This window comes from Ambystoma mexicanum, chromosome 1p (genome assembly GCF_040938575.1).
Source record: "Ambystoma mexicanum isolate Mex_15411 chromosome 1p, UKY_AmexF1_1, whole genome shotgun sequence".
Taxonomy (NCBI): Eukaryota; Metazoa; Chordata; class Amphibia; order Caudata; family Ambystomatidae; genus Ambystoma; species Ambystoma mexicanum.
In genome coordinates, this window is record NC_090921.1 from 1029869101 (window position 1) to 1029885869 (window position 16769).

General features: G+C 45.5%; 1 protein-coding gene across 1 annotated transcript in view; it reads left to right on the top strand.

The window, feature by feature from the left end:
* LOC138447663 (chymotrypsin-like protease CTRL-1) overlaps window positions 1-16034 on the top strand; it is a 29116-nt gene extending 13082 nt beyond the window's left edge. Inside the window, exons 3-7 of the mRNA XM_069603908.1 lie at window positions 7837-7916; window positions 9694-9772; window positions 12540-12720; window positions 14024-14157; window positions 15538-16034. Of these exons, the coding sequence (XP_069460009.1) occupies window positions 7837-7916; window positions 9694-9772; window positions 12540-12720; window positions 14024-14157; window positions 15538-15699 (636 nt within the window). The 3' untranslated portion in view covers window positions 15700-16034. The remainder of the gene's footprint in view (window positions 1-7836; window positions 7917-9693; window positions 9773-12539; window positions 12721-14023; window positions 14158-15537) is intronic.
* Window positions 16035-16769: the final 735 nt, after the last annotated feature.

Sequence of the window (16769 nt, forward strand, 5' to 3'; positions counted from 1 at the left end):
TCATCCAAACCCACACTAAGCTGTTGCCCATGCAACACCTCTTATACAATGGCCACTAAGCAGGGCATGTGTTACAGATCAAAGTGACCTCTGGTTGTGTCCAAACGGTCATTACATTACATCTCGCTCTTGAGGAAATGTTAGGCTTCATGCCGACAATCCGAGTCATACCCAGGACTGTCTAACAAGTGGGGCTGAAGCTAATGTAGCTGGGCCCACCGCAGTGATATTAACATCTGTAAATGCCACACAGCGCTGCAGAGTGGGCATTTACAGATTTCGGGTGCGCATTGCCCGCCCAGGCCCTACCCTGTCCACGCATCTGCTGATAATGATAAATATTCCATATTAAAACACTTATATTGATAGTCGAATAATATATCACAGCACTGTGTCCTTCGCTATCTCCAACTTTTATTCCCCTTTGGAAGCACTGCTTCTTCAATCCAAATTCTATTGCAAGGCAAGTCCTCAATGCTGGTAGAATTGCCAGTCTAAACTCACCTGCTGTTTCCTGGAGGAATCATGCAAAGAATTGTAGAGGGCTCAGGAGAGCGCAGCTTGAATACCACGAGATGTCACTCAGAACCCACTGATGGCATGTTGTGTATGGTGTCAGGACGTGTGTGGCTCTAGCAAGCTGCACATCTGCAAGCACCATCTGTAGCTCTAAGCCCTCCACATGCAGGAGTGACCATGTGGAGAAGTAAATAATGGCACCTTGAGGAGGAGAAGTCGCCAAGGACCAAAATAGTCCAAGAAGAAGCAGCCATGAGCTGAGATCTCCTCTCTGTGGCTGACCACAGACTGACTGAGAGCTGGAAAGTACTGCAGTGACCACTCAGAAACAGGCACGAGATTAAACAGGAAGTTGCAAAAGGAAGAAACGGCAGAGCAGCTCCAGGGAACTGCATACCATGCCTGGTACTCTGAATTCACACAGGAAATGATGCGCTTCCCCCCGGGCTGAAGTTGGGTTATTCGGTGCTGTAGTTGACAGGCTTATCGCGCCTTGAAACACTTGTGCCATATCATATCATATCATAAACCCGCAGTTCACACTTTCTAACAGACATTCGTTTTTCCTTATATTTTATTTCGTTAAACAGTTTTCTGACATAAACTACACAGAAGCTCGACGTTGCCACAATCTCCCACACCAAGAATGAATTATGGATGGGGTTGGTGCGCTCATTTGTGTTGTGAATGTATATTTCTATTATGCCAGCTAGGGGAAAGGGCACTTTGAGTAATCCCAGCACTGAGCTGAGAATATTTCGCAAAATCACACAGGGCGTCAGTCAGGGTGAGCCACCGGCATCATGCATGCACAATCTCTGTTACATTTATTGCATTACATTTGTACTCCACTGATTACAGTTGTATAGCTGATGGAGTAACTGCAAGGAAGTCTTTCGGAAATTCAAAGGACATTGGTTCCCAACAGCATCGCTGTTCTTTCAAAGCAGTTTGGTAAAGTGCGGCTGGATATCACACTCTTGTCACCACACTCGAGCAGCACAGCAAGTGTGTGTCTGAACATTGAGGGCAGGCTCATCCAACAAAACAGCTGCATTTAGTAAATAACGGATTTAAAGCACAAGACATGTTTTTGCCCAAAATCTAGAACAAATATCTTCTTTCCAGCCAATTTTCAGGTTTTGGAGTGCATCCTTACCTTCGTTAGTGATAGAGTTCCACATCCCGGGTGTCCTTCTTTGCCAGCGCCCTTATGATACCAACTATTCCAAGTGCTCATCACGCTTGTAGCATCAGCACTGGTGTCTATCCATGCCAGCGACACCAATGCCTGCCAGCTCCAGAGTCCTGAAGGACCATTAGATCCAGGCTCCCCAGTGAGCATTGGAGCCAGAGCTCACAACAATTAACCCAATTAACAATTAAGGGACCCCACTGACCACAACTTCCAGGTGTCCCGATGTGTAGCTCTCGGGGTACTCGGAGGCCATTGGATGTAGATTTCACGGTGACCATTAGCTTGATGGTTTCAATGGACCGTTATCTACAGGGCGCCAACAGATCTTTAATGATCAGCTCCAGGGTGCTCAGTAACCACCAGTATTAGGTCCCATTCTGACCTTTGGTGCTCGAGCCCTCAGTGACTCTCAGTGACCCTCGGCAACATGTTAAGCGTGACAGGTTCTTTGTATCCTTTGCTGGGTTATAAAGGTGGATTTGGGTGGGAAAAGTAATACAGTTATAATGGAATTTTCGATAGCACTGAGTCCAGAGTAGGAATGTTGTGTCAACATAGAGTGAAAGAATATGCATGCAATAAAAGGTTAAGTGGAGCGCTGTTGCAGTGTCATGCACAATAGCAAGACTGTGGATATGTGGGAGGAGTCAGAAAAGGAGAGCACCAATAGTACCACTTCCAATCACAGTGTCTGGATGCAAGGTTTGTTAGCATGAAGAAAGGAAGTTACTGGACACAAATTAAGTGATGAAATATATATTGAGACAACTTGGCACACTTTGTTTTTTTTGTTTTTTTATTCACATATTTATTAACACGTGAACAAGCGGTTTGTTGCCGCGAAACGCGTCATTGTTTTCTTGTTTCTTTCTCTGTCCTGGACATCATAATTATTAAAGTTTATTTCGTGCCTGTAACATCCTGGCTTCCTGACTCTGTGTTTGGAAAGGACTGCTTAAATCCAAACCTCTTCCTGGACTGCCATCCATTTTGCTTGTACCTCGGTACGGGGATTCTTTTGGATATTTATTAACACATTTACAATAAAACAACACAGACAAAATGGCCAGGAAAACAGAGCACAGATCAAATGAAATCACACCTATTCCCGAAACCTCACCCAGATACCCTGAAACAAATTCATTTTCTTCTGCTTACATAAAATAACCCTTTCCAACAGTGATATTTTGGGCAGGTCCTCAATACAGGCTGACCTAGTGGGAAAAACAACACTCGTCCAGTCCCTCAGTGTGATTTTCTTGGCAGAAAGGGCAGCTCTAAAAAACAACATCTTTGTGGACGGAGCAGATCCTCCAAACAACGTTGTCCCCTAAAATTACTGTTTGAAAATCGACATCAGGTTTGTCAATAAAACGCGGTTCATAGTCTGAGTGACTTCCTGCCAGAATGGCGCCCATTGTTGATTTGAGGAATTGAACATTTGCACCTGTTTTGATAATCGTTTAGTCGAGAGCATAAATGTCAAGGTCAATTTAGTGTTAAAAGCTATGAGAGTTTTACATTGGTTTCCTGGGAGTACCCGTGCAGTGGGCGCCAGTGACATTGGTGCGACTGCCCCATAGCCCATCTATGCTAATGAGCACTGCTGTACCGTGCCAGTGCTGTCAGCGTCTTCACCATCTGTGCCCAGTTACCAACGTCCATCAGTGCTAAGGTCCTGTGCCAGAAGGAGCCATCAGTTCTGTCACGGCCCTTGCCCGTTATTGTCTATTGATTCCTTTATGTGAAAACCTCACCCATTGGTTTAATATCCATTCATCAAGCTATAAGGGTGAGCTAGAGCGCGGGCCTGTTCGTTTAATGGGAAAAGGGATGAATGGGAAGAGGATGGGGGTGGGCACTGATTTTTTCCAAAATGGCCGCAATTTATACAAGAATGCTCTAATACAGTGACACAGTGGTTGTATTTTTAAACTCTGGAAGTGGGGTGCTAAGAAAACGCATCCTGTTGTCATGCCTGTGCTTGTTTGGAGGCGCGTTCACAACAAGATTTCAATTAATATTGGCCAGATTTCGACTACAGTTGCCTAGATTTTAGCTGTATTTGCCATATTTTGATTTCACGTGGCTAGATTTTAATTTCAATTGGCCAGATTTGGATTTCAATTTCGGTTGCCTAGATGTCGACTTCATTTGACTAAATTTCGACTTCAGTTGCCCAGATTTCGACTTCAATTTGCAAAATTTCAATTTGATTTTTCATGGCGGAAAAATGGTAGGCAGACTCCACCAAACCCATATTAAACTGTTGGCCATGCAACATCTCTTATTCAATGGAACCTAAACGGGGGGGGGTAGGGGGATGTTACAGATCAAAGTGACCTCTGGGTGGGTCCAAATAGTCATTACATCTCGCACCGAACAAGTCCATTCTGTTGGACTCCTAGAGCCACCACCACCTTCCCAAAGTATATTAAACACAGTTCAGTGTCCTCTTACTTTGTGTTGCCTATTAGTCTTCCTCTGTGTGTTGTGTCACAAACTGATATCATATTCGTTTAAAATACTTTCCCATGAAAGCTAACGGTTGGAATTCTAATACATGAATAGCCATTTTTTTTATTCTAAAAATACATTTAAAATACATCAACACAACATATAACATATACATAGAAAATCATACAGCCAATCCTATGGAACAACACCGAACACGTGTTCCAAAAGTTGCAAAGCCTGCATTAAATATCACTTGCAGTAATTGAAACTCCTTCTGGGAAAAACACTGTGTTTTTCATATCTTTGAGTCCTCGGTGTTAGGTAGCAATGTGTCCAGGATTTGCCTTTACCAAGAAGATTGCTTTCCCTAGCAGGCTTCCTTCCCAGGTGGCACTAGCAGCACGTCCTCCAGAGTCACTAGGTAGAGTGTGACGGGAACTCTTTGTCCGTGCCAATGTGCCATGTGACTGATTTGTGTGGCAACAAATCCTGCATAATTCAATTAGTTACAATGTTATGACAACTTGTAAAATGAGCTGAGCCCTATGACCTCCAGCTGACCTGGTACTCATGCTCATGATGCAGTCCAAAGGATAAAGGGTCGATCCATTATTTTCAATGACTTCCACCAGTGGATCAATTAATCAGTGCAGTGAATGCGTATGCTGATGCAGTCAGCTACTCGTTGCTCTTTTTGTCTTTTATTTTGCCAACATTTTCCTGACTGGCAAATCCATTTTTTAGGCTTCTAATGTTGCAGGAACTTGAATGGCTGCATTGCGGCCTGGGGCATTTCCATATTCAAAGCCCAAAGGGAGGCACATTTCGAAAGGGATTTGCCGCCATAAGGTCAGTGAAACCAACATTAAACTCAAGTTGAAACCTACCTATTGGCATGGCTTTCTCATGAGAGTGGGAGGCTGTGGTCCAGTCCTCGGCCTGCTGATTATATAGTGAAACCTGGTCCTTCAAGTCTTTGCTGTGCTTTCCCATCACTTTTAGGATATCTCGTGCCTGTTTATCTCAGGTGAGGACACCCCCACTGCACTGGAGAATATCAGTGAAATGTCTTCAAGCAGAGTTGCCCAGAGTATTGCAAATTAGAGGGATATGTCCTTGGAACCATTTCCCAAGTGCTCGGCTGCAACATCCTCTTTCAACACCAGGATGATCTTGATTTGGCTGCACCAAGAAGGCAATGCCCTCATATAATAAAGTCTCAAGTTGTGAACCACTCCTACAGAGAATAGTTGGGGTGTTGAGGAGCAGAGGTGAAAGTGAGTATCAAGGATGTGTGTAGAGCTTGCAACTTGCCACTTGCAATGATTTTCACTAGCCCTTGTAAAATGTGTTTTTCTACATCTGGGTCTTCCAGTTTTCACTTTGGCATTCCTAAATCGTCAGAGCAAAACAAAAGAGGTGATGGTGGAAGATTTTGATTTAATCTGAACCTCTGGCATTGCTCTGGTTAACCCTCCAGACCATCGTTCGTTGCCTGCCAAGTCATTACAGAAAGGGGAAAGACCATATGCAAGTCAGGCTTAGTCCCACCCGAAAAGGGGTTGTCCAGCCCAAACTGCTTGGTCACATGCCTTCTGCACGAGATCACAATCAACCCCAGACATGTTTCGACCAGATTGGGCATCATCAGTGAGGAGTAGCTTGGGTCCGAAGGCTTAGCTGGCCAAGGATCCATTTCTGGGCATACCCTTCCCACTCGGGTGCCTAAAGCAAAACAAAAGACATGATGGCTGGAAAGTTTTGAATTAATCTGAACCTCTCACATTGCTCTGCGCAACCCTCCAGACCATCGTTCTTTGCCTGCAAAGCCATAACTGAAAGGGGAAAGATCATATGCATATCAGGCTTGGTCCCAACCTCAAAAGGGCCAGTACAACCCTAACTGCTTGATTTCACCCCTTCATCACAAGACCACACGCAACTCCAGACATGTTTGGGCCTCATTGGGTGCCATCAGTGAGGTGTAGCTTGGATCTCTAGGCTCATCAGGCACGGGATCCACGTTTGGGCATACCCATCCCACTGGGGTGTCTAAAGCAAAAGAAAAGATTGATGGCTGGAAGGTTTTCAATTAATCTAAATCTTTGGCATTGCTCCTTGCTAAATGGTCGAGATAAGACCTTGGGCGAGTGTGCAAATTCAGCTCAGCCATGCTGCATGTGGGTGCATTCTATTGGGAAGTTCCATGGGTGCATTCTATCGGCAGTCTATCGTAGATCTTTGTGGACCCTGAGAGGTTGGTGCTGATTAGCAAAATGACAGCTGAGTGGATGAATATATTTGATCTAGCGTCAATGTGCTTGGAGATGATGTCACCTGCCTGCGATCAGGAGATCTTCCATCCCCTTTCAATGCAGCCTGCTATTGGCAGGACTTTGAACTGGAATTCCTTTATTAGGTGTTATGTAAATCAAGGGTGAGTGCTGCAGCCAAAACAGCCTCATCCCCGGGTCTGACGAAATAAACAAAGGACCAAGCACAGGGGTTTGTAGTAATGGAGTAATTGGCTCATTGCGGCAAACCTAGAAATCCCCTGACTATTTCATTTGAAGACTATGGAGAAGATTTGTACAGAAACCTAAGCATAGCCTACAGCAGCACGATATGAAGATATTATTCATATGATGCCCTGCTGGTCCCCTAGGAGTCATTCCTGACCACACCTGCAAGTGTGGAAACAGAATGATATGCTGACCCCTATTCAAAAAACAGATGCCTCGCTAATATGTAGTGTTACTTTGTAACTATCTGTGCTAATGCTTCGCTTCTTTCTGTCCAATGAAGCACATTGTATAGATGTATGTATGTACAGGATTTATTGAGTGCAAATTTAGCTGGGATGCATGAGAGCCATGCAATCTTGTTATTTCTAATGTCCACCTCCTGTAATGCCCACCTCTCTGTAATGCCCACCTCTCTGTAATATTAGTTAGAATTATATTTACATTTTAATATAACCATTCTCTGCAGTCCCCTCGTCCTGCTCAATGCTGTGCTGTTTTTGGCAGCGCGCCCGCATCTTCAGCATGGGAAGCGCCTGGAGACCTTCAGGAAGATGTAGGGTACAACACTACATTACCCGCACATAAAGGCAGGTCATCCCTAGGACACACCCTGCTTTTGTGAAAGATTCGCCTGGGTCATGATTAATCCCACCCTGCAATGCCGAATGTTCCCACACCACGAGTGATACACCGCCACAGTGCCTCCCAGGCAATACTTGGTACGCTCCCCTGCTTCCATAAGAAGCTGCATGTGGAAAGAAGATTCCCTTACGCTTCCCTTGGTTGCATGGGGAACCTCCACATTCAGTTGAAGGAATGTCCCTTGGTAATGCGGGCCCACAATGTTAGGAGCCGAAAGGGCCGCCCTACCAAATGACGCAGCCTGGTGTGACTCCCACATTCCCTATATAATGGGACACAGGTGGGGGAATCAGGGAGCTAACTGGGCAGCAGCATCTACAGGGCAGAAGATGAAGGTGGCCTCACCATGCAAGGCCTTTGTATTCATTTGAGTGTGTATTGCCCAGTGAGAGCTCAGTGAGAGGGCTTCCTTCCCACACTGTGTGCAGACGAACATGTTTTCCAGTAATGGATCCAGTTTACTCATGCACCTCATTTCTTTCTGTTCCTCCTCAGGACTACAGTGGTTTCCACTTCTGCGGCGCTTCCCTCATCAACCAGTATTGGGTCGTCACAGCTGCTCACTGCAACGTGAAGTAAGTGCTCAGTTATGGGGGAGGTCATGAGGAAGAGGGACCTGTGAAAATGGGGTGAACTAAGAGAACAGTAGTTCTTGGTATGAATGGGTGAGGCAGGTAATATGCGCCTCACACCACCCAAAGGGAACTGGTAAACACTTCTAGTGTAGAGGTGTACTACTGAGAAACTGGCATCGAAAGTAATGGTTGGAAGATCACCACGTGTGCCAGGCCTGGAGAACTAATTTAAATCTATGCCTTTAGGTAGAAAAGTAGGCAGGGTACCCTCACAGACCTCCAGCCAATTGGGTATTGACAGGATTATCCAATTAGAAGAAGTCATGGCTAGGCTAGCATGAGCACATTCCGTAGGGTGGAGGCTGGAAGTGAAAATGTCCTGCCAGATTTCTCTGAATTAAGTTGAAACAATGAGAGGTTTATTCAGCGCAGAACTCAAAGGACACATTGTGGAGTAAAGCCCTTGCTTGCTAATGAAAAGTAAGTTGATCTTTTCAGATGGCTCAATCCGCCATGGACCAGACTTAAATTGCACACGTGGTTCAACGGCAAGCCAATGGAATGCGCGCAAATGGGGAAAACTGTGACCGTACAGAAGGACCACAGATGAAAGAAGAAGGCCATTCATAGTACCTTATTCATTAGATAGGGCCCCCTTGTCTGTCTGATCAGCCACTGCCTGTGAACAACCATAATGGAAAGATGGAAGCCGGCAATGGTTTCTACAAATACATATAGCAATGGAAACAATGAAAAGGGAATCGAAGGGTGCTTGAGTTCAGGGGTGCAGTGTCAAAACCAGGAGGTGCCATAAACAAATCAGATGTGTCATTCCAGTAATGTTTGGGGTGTGGTTTGCGCTTAATAAGACTAGTATAAAAGGATAATATTGCCTTGGCCGTTTAGATAGCAATCGCTGCTGTTTGGATTCAGGGAGAACATTGTTACACAAGATGTGGGGCTGCTCCAGACTTGCCCAATAGTGGAAGAAATTGCAGTGCAGAGTTCCCTTGGCACAGAACTTTCCCTGAGAGCAGATGTGACTTCATTACACATCCATGATCGAATACGCAAACTGTGTAGAGTTCGATGACGCTAGTATCTCGCGTCAACATTGAGATACTGAGGTACTGGTAATGTCCAACTAGGGCGAGTGCTGGCACGTGCATAGAAACAATGGCTCTGCAGTCCCAATAGAAAAAGGTGCAATGCAAGAGTGGCGATCATTTGGTTGATTATGAGGGGGTCTGGGGTCTTTTCATTACCTTTATGGGTGGTTTTGCCTAAGCCATCAGTGTGAATTGTGATCTGTGTTTGTGGATTTACTTGCGTGGTGCCTAGAAACACTTGTGTAGAGGCGCGTTATGATTGCCACATCATATCATATCGTTTTCCCCACACCCATCATGTTGACTTATGTGTTTCCAGAAAAATTGGAAGAGAATTGCGAACATCAAAGAAGTAATTGATGGCTGACATTTTGTTTCTGCTCTTTAAAATTACCTAATTATTAGATTACCTATGCTGAATTAGTTAATGTCTTCTTGAAAACATGTATTAAAAAACGTGTACAACAATATAAATAAGTGGCCCCCTAGAGCAGATCATTTTCAAGGGAAGCGCTTATCCCTGGGGCTATTGAGTCTGCTTGTCACATGACATGAAGACTGTAATCTTGTTAACCCTGTGGCCAGTCCCTGGAGAAGAGGGGAAGCAGGGAAGTGCTAGGATGATAGTTTGATTCCTTGGTCACTCTGTTTTTCTTTATTGTTGACAGTCGCAACCATAGGGTGGTCCTTGGAGAGTACGACCGCTCCTCCAATGCTGAACCGATTCAAGTCAAGAACATCGCCCTGGTGAGTCCTAGACGTAAGGTTTTATCAGTAGACAATATGTGATGAAAAGGTGGTGCTGGAGAAGGAGATATAAAGTAACACAAATAGGTGAAGCAGCGTGGTCCGCAGCGTACCAAATAAAAGCAACTATACCTTCAGCGGCAGCGAACATGCTGCGTGTCAGGAATCTGTTAGCCTACTAAAAGCTCCCCCTGGACCAAAACTTCAATCGTTAGCTTTCAAAATCCATGTTTCTCACTACAATGTTTTTTTTCCCCTCTTCTTAAAAGACATCCTGGTCTAAGCATAAATATGTCACCAAGTACTGCAGAGTTCGTCTTCCCATTCACTGGCACCTCAATAATGGAATTGGCCAAGTGCAGGAGTCACTGCCTTGTGCATTCTGTATTGGTGGGCATAGAGGGTACCATGTGTTAAAATTGCTGAAAAAATGGCCGTTTACACAAACAATCGCAGCAAAAAGGCAGTGGTTTTGCTGCTGCAATCCATGAAACGGATGCGGGGGACACCCCTGTAACTCCCACTCCCCTTAAATGGCATAATGGGTAGACCTTTACCGGGTCAAACCACGATTTCTTTTACAGACGACTTTTTGCTGCGATTTTATTACTGCACACTGCATAGAGGCAGGTCATTCTTCCTGCACTTCATGCACATGTACTTACTCACTCAATCATTTGCTCGCATGTTATCTTAGTTCTCAAGAGGAGTATGTTTTACCATCGGCCGGTAATGGGAAAAGTCGGAAGACATGTTCAAACACAGAGAAGGACTATTTCCTTTGCCATTCCTTTTTAGCAGGGGAAGCACCTTCTGCTCTAAAAGGAGGGATCATTAGAACTGTTGGCTTATTACTTTTCACAGGATTAGCCCTCCTGCAGCCTCTCATCCCAACCTGAGCTACAGAGAGAAGAAGAAATATGGGAAAGGAGAGAAAACACTAGATCCCCAAAAAGCACCCAATAAGAAGGTCCTGGACCAAGCCCTTCCTGAATGCCATGCAAGGTGCACATCCAGCCAGATCTGAGTCTTCAGGGAGGAACGGAGAGCAGACCCAGTGCAGTGGAGAATGTGGTCAAAGAAATGAGAGAAGATTTATACAAAGGGAATGCAAATGGCTCTGAGGAACCAGCTGAATAGTGAGCGAAAGAGAGGGAGTGAGTGCATGAGTGAGTGGAGGAGTGGCATGTTTTGCAAAGTACATCAAGTGATCAGTCCCATCTAAGCACATGTTGGAAAGTCCAAGAGCTCAGATCGTACACAACAGTGCATTCAATGAGGAACACAATTAGCCAATCTCAAATGTGCGCAGGAAAATCCATGAAGGACAACAAAATACAAGCACTAATTCCAAATGGAGTTCAGAGAAGTGTAGACAAAAGGACAGTGTGAGTGGGCCTTACTGTTGAGTTGTTTATGAACTGAATGGATAAGGCATCCATAGATCATGAATTACAAATGGCTACGTAGTTACCGTCACCCAGGAGACGTTGTATAAGCCAATGAAATGGGATCAAGTTTCCCCAACACGATTCGTGATGCCATTTTTGGTATCTTTAGACGGCCCAAGAGTCAGGTTTGCTGAATGAGAAGGTTGATGATGTTTATACAAGAATGGTAAAATAACAGAAACCTTGTGCAAATGTAGCTGTCCCTCTGAGCCGACAAGGCTCTCAGAGGACTCTTCCCAGAGACGTGCCAGGTCTCGTTCCAAAGGCTCAGCTCTCTTTTGGTCAGCACTACAGATGGTCCACAATGCCATGCATACCCTCCATGAAGATCACAGCAAAAGGATGCCTGCGGGGGATCCCTATGTTTGCTGTTTGGCATGAAAAGAATGGCTCAGACTTTGGACGCTTTGGAAAGGACTAGTCGTTGATCGAAGGTCAATGAAGACGCTTACAAACAACATCATACCCACCATTTTAGCAATGGGCAAACCCTTTTTTAAAGGGCGTTTTCCTCTATTTCTTTATAAGCAAAGAAGAGCATTGCAACTCAAGGAAGGACCTCTCTCAGAAAACCAGCAGTGTATGCAGTGTTAGGAATTGACCCAGGTACTCACATTTTAATAGACTCTAAGGATGGATATATGTTTTTGTTGGATTTTATAAAGCACAAACCTAGCTGTGAAGTAACCGAGTGTTATATAACAAGAGGATACAGTAATATGGTACGATAATATGGAGACAATTGAAAGGATGGATGAGGAGCAGCAATCTCGGAAGGACATGGAGGGAGGGATCTAGAGGCATATGGGAATGAGTTAAAGTTAGGAGTAGAATATTACTCATAGACTTCTCCATTTATTGCTGGATCCAGAGCTGGCCTCCGGTTGACGCTACATTCCTGTGGGTTTTTGGTGATCTGACCCGTCTAATTGCTCCACTGAGACCTTGGGCATGCATCAGCGATTAGCTCCCTTGCCTTCTTCTGCTATCACTGATATCTGACGTATATAAGGGGTATTTGCTCTCGAAAGCAACCAGACCGTAGTGCTCAATCTATTTATGATGAAAACATATGTTCCTACTAAGAAGCTAAAATAGAGCATCCATGAACTAGCAGTTTATTGACCTCCTGAGTAACTGAGTGAGTGACTGAGTGAGTGACTGAGTGACTCAGTGAGTAAAGACCTGGCTTTCTGCTCTTTAATTTGGACTATTTTGACAGACGGTGACACAATCATACAAGAAATGTCAAGTTTTTCATATTTTATTTTATAACCATATCCAAGCAACTACCTTTTGCTTGCTCCCTCTGTTAGGCCATCACTCACCCCAACTGGAACCCCAACACATTTAACAATGATATCACCCTGCTGAAGCTCACCTCCCCGGCCCAGCTGAACTCACGTGTCTCACCCGTCTGCCTGGCCGCCTCCAGTGATGTTCTCCCATCAGGAATTCAATGTGTCACCACCGGCTGGGGGCGCACAAGTGGCACTAGTAAGTGTTTGGGTCATCCGACTGTACAGGGGGTGTGGCCTGTTTTCCTGTACCCTCTCTTTATGCAACTGTGGTCCACAAAGCGCTTTCCTATTGTAGTGAGATGATTGCAGCTGAACTCCCTGGGGCATAGATCAGCCCAATGTGTAGCCTGTCCTACCTGAGAGACAGATTACTGCTATGCGTCCCAGAGATGGCGAGCTGTTTACAAGCCTGTATTCTCCCCCCGGTAGCTCCTTCCTGTGTGAGATCATTAAGGGTTCCTGGAGGGACCCTTCACTCCAAGTTGAGTTCTGAAAGCTTGTCTGCTTTCTAGGCTCACTTTCTGCTTAGGCCATCATTGTTTTCTTCCAGGGCCCAGGTTGACCTATGTGTTAGAGTGTTAAATATTTTAAAATCTTTGCTCTTTCTTGCATATGATGATGCAGAATTTGCTCGCAATCAACTTTGGCAACTCCTGCAGTGCATCCGCCCTTTTCTCATAATTGGTGAGACAGATGTGTGTCCAGCAGTGCACTATATTTGTATTTATTTACGATCAGGGTGTCATTTCGAATGGAAATGACTTACGAGAGTAGAGGCAGACGTCAGGTAAGGTTCTTTCACTTAAGAGCATTGTTGGACTGAATGACGTCTGAACAGGAAAACATACAAGCGACAGGGACTGGAGGACATTACAATACTTTTAACATTGAGAGCCTGAGGCCAGTATTTACATATGAACGCATTACACAGAGTGGTTCAGATGGCATAATGCAAGAGAGGTGGGCAGGGAGGCTAGTTTGGATGGTAGGGTGATACATGATATGATATGGTAGGTTATTCATAACGTGCTTAATACCTAGAGGTACTCCTTCCATTGCTAGAAGGTGGAGTTTGAGCCTTGTTTTGAAATGTTGCACGGTCCATATCTCCACAATGGCGCCGAATTTAATGGAAATCTGTCCAGATAACGTGGGCTGACATATATCCGTCTGTATTGATATGGCCGAATCACAGCACAGCACGATATCCATCCGCAGAGTCGCCAAAGGATTCCCATCACAATGACCCACTGACTTCAGTTGAAACTGCTGTCAAGTACACTATTTCACAGTCCAGGTGTATAGCTGAGAAGACTTGTCAGAGAGAGTGGTCAGGCGCAGAAAGATCTATGCAGAAGAACAGGGTACTGGAACACAGACCGCCACACCTACCCGGCCTGCCCTCTCTGTTGTCATGATTGACTTTGGAACATTACATTGATCTTTACAAACCAGGAAGGCACTAAATGTCCGTTGTTTGTTTCTTCTTTTCTTTGTAGCCAACACATCTCCCGCCAGACTGCAGCAAGTGGCTCTTCCACTGATCACTGTGTCCCAGTGCAAGCAGTACTGGGGCAACCAGATCACCGACGCCATGATCTGTGCTGGGGCCTCGGGGGTATCCTCCTGCCAGGTACAGTAGCTGCCTCTTGCACAGTTCACAGGGTTTCCTGCGCTCCACTCTCAAAAGGCACAATGGCGTCTCCCAATGAGTTCACATCCCAAGGGATTCACCTCTGGGCTGTCCTAAGAATGTCAGAATGCAATGTTCCTCACTGTATTCTCCACATTATGAATGTTTTTCCCACCTCCTATTGCTGTGCTGCGCTCGCAGCACCCTGGTGCGCTGCAATCTCTTCTCCCTCGTGAACACTACAGGCACCTGTGAGTTGGAAGAGGTTTGTGTGAGAACACTACAAGGGCTTCCGATCTAAAGCTACCTGTGCGTAATACGTAGGAATCATTCTACTTGGTTTTTAGACAGGTCTCCTGTTGGGAAAGTATGTTTTTTACCGGGATTTATGGTGCACAGCTAAGCCATTTGCCTGGTCTCCGGGCACTGTGGCTGATCTGAAAGAGAGAATGTGGCTTAGCTTAGGGAGGAGATCAGAAAACCCCAATGTCATGCACGATTCAGAGTGACCTTGCACTGCCAACATAAACCTGATTCATGGAACTGTGCACAGTGTATTTTTGCAGGGGAAAGCCACGCAAAGTCATTCGGCCTCATTACACGGTAGACGGTAAGGGTTTACCGGTACCGGTAAGGGCACCGGTACCGGTAAACTATTACTGCCTTACTACGAGGTCCCTTTGCGTGACCCGACGTTAACGGCTGGTGTAGACCAGCCGTTAAAGTTGGGACCCGCAAAGGGACCTTGGTGCTAATTACGGTACCGCAATTTGTGGTACTGTAATTAGCCCCTTCCCCATTCCCATTGAGCCCTATGGGGCAAAAATGGGAATGGGGAAGGGCCATGGAGAAAGGGGGGGATTACCGGCCTGCCAACCTTGGAATAGGGTGGTAATTCCCCTTTTCTCTGTGGTGATACCGGTATGGTAACGGCGGCAACCATGGTACTAATAGCACCATGGTTTACCGCCTACCGTGTAATGAGGCCCATTGTGTACTGCAAAAATGACTATGCAATGAAACATTGAATAAACAACAACTAGTAATATAATTCTAAATATATACATATTACTTGTTGCAGTTACAGAGGTGATCACTTATTTCTATACCTCACTATGACAACCTTGGAAACTGCCACTTGATCAAAAAGTGCCCGCTAGAAACAGGGGAATATTCGACGTTGTACCCAAGATTTCAAATTCCTTCTGATTTCAATGCCAATTCAACATCTATTATCACAGCACTTGGAAGTGGGAGACCTCTGGCATGAAACAGGATATCAAGACATGATATTATCTCTCCCTCTTTTGTCGTAAAACTATATGCAGAAATAAATGTAATCCTTTTTCAAAATGGCTGATGTACTGCCTCTCATTACAGGGTGACTCCGGCGGCCCCCTAGTCTGCCAGAAGGGATCAGCTTGGAACCTCGTTGGCATCGTCTCCTGGGGAACAAGAAACTGTGATGTGAGGTCGCCCGCCATGTACGCCCGCGTGACCTACCTGCGCAGCTGGATCGACAGAACTGTTGCCTCCAACTAATGAAATAAGCTGCAGACACCAAAGGGGGAGACCTTTGAGCGTAGAAGGTTCCATGTGATAATGTCCGTGCAGAAATACGGGGACAATATTACCTGAGACCGCGTACAACCAGTCCGGTATAGAAACTCAATGGATACCTAATGCCCGCTAATCTGTCACACATGACACAAGCAAGGGCACAAAAAGCATCTTACTCCATGATCAACACACACGCAACTAATAAGCCGATGCATGTGCTGTACAGTAATGAAGATGCCCAATTTCCTTTTGATCATTTTGAATGCATGCATTATTCAGGCTTGGAATACTCCTAATAAATGTTAATCTATAAAACAGCTGGACCTGTGATGGGCGTATTGTGTTGGGTCAGGCATTATGATGGAAAGGAATGAGACTCCACTAGAGTGGACGAACAAAAAACAACAATCACGAGTCACACCCTCTGGACATATGTGAAAAGGTGGGGCTCACTGCAGCGTGAGGTCCATTGCATGGAAGGACCAACACTCCATTCTGGGGCCAGGGGTGTGCCAATGAGTGGGATTCTTTTCTGCTTATTGCAGGTGAAGGAAGAAGCAACGATGGGATTCGACTCAATTGTATGTCAGCACGAACCTCACGTGCTACTCTGAGTGACAAGCTGTTTGGGGGTCCCCAGAATCATGAAAGTATTGTATCACACACAGGCAACATGCTTGTGCAATTTGGTGACAAGTCAGGCTTGCATCTTGCCTGATAGACGAAGGGCTTAGGCTGTGATTTGTGCATAGCGCCTATAGAGAGACGAAGCAGGGGTGTGACCAGGCACTATAACCTTGCATCCCTGATGCACAGAAGGGTGCACTGCAGTTTACGCACCCGCTGTCCCAGCCTTTTCTGTCCTAGAGAGGGGACGGGGTGACCCTCCATTCTGAGAAATATTGCTGCATTACCCTAGGTCCTTGACCAGCCTCAGTAAACTTTGAGGCTACTCCTCCCTCTGACTCCTGCTGTGCTGCCTGCCTGTGTAAAACACCTGAATAACGAGGCCTTGAAGGCAATGGAGAAGGTGCTCAATACAGGGATGTGAG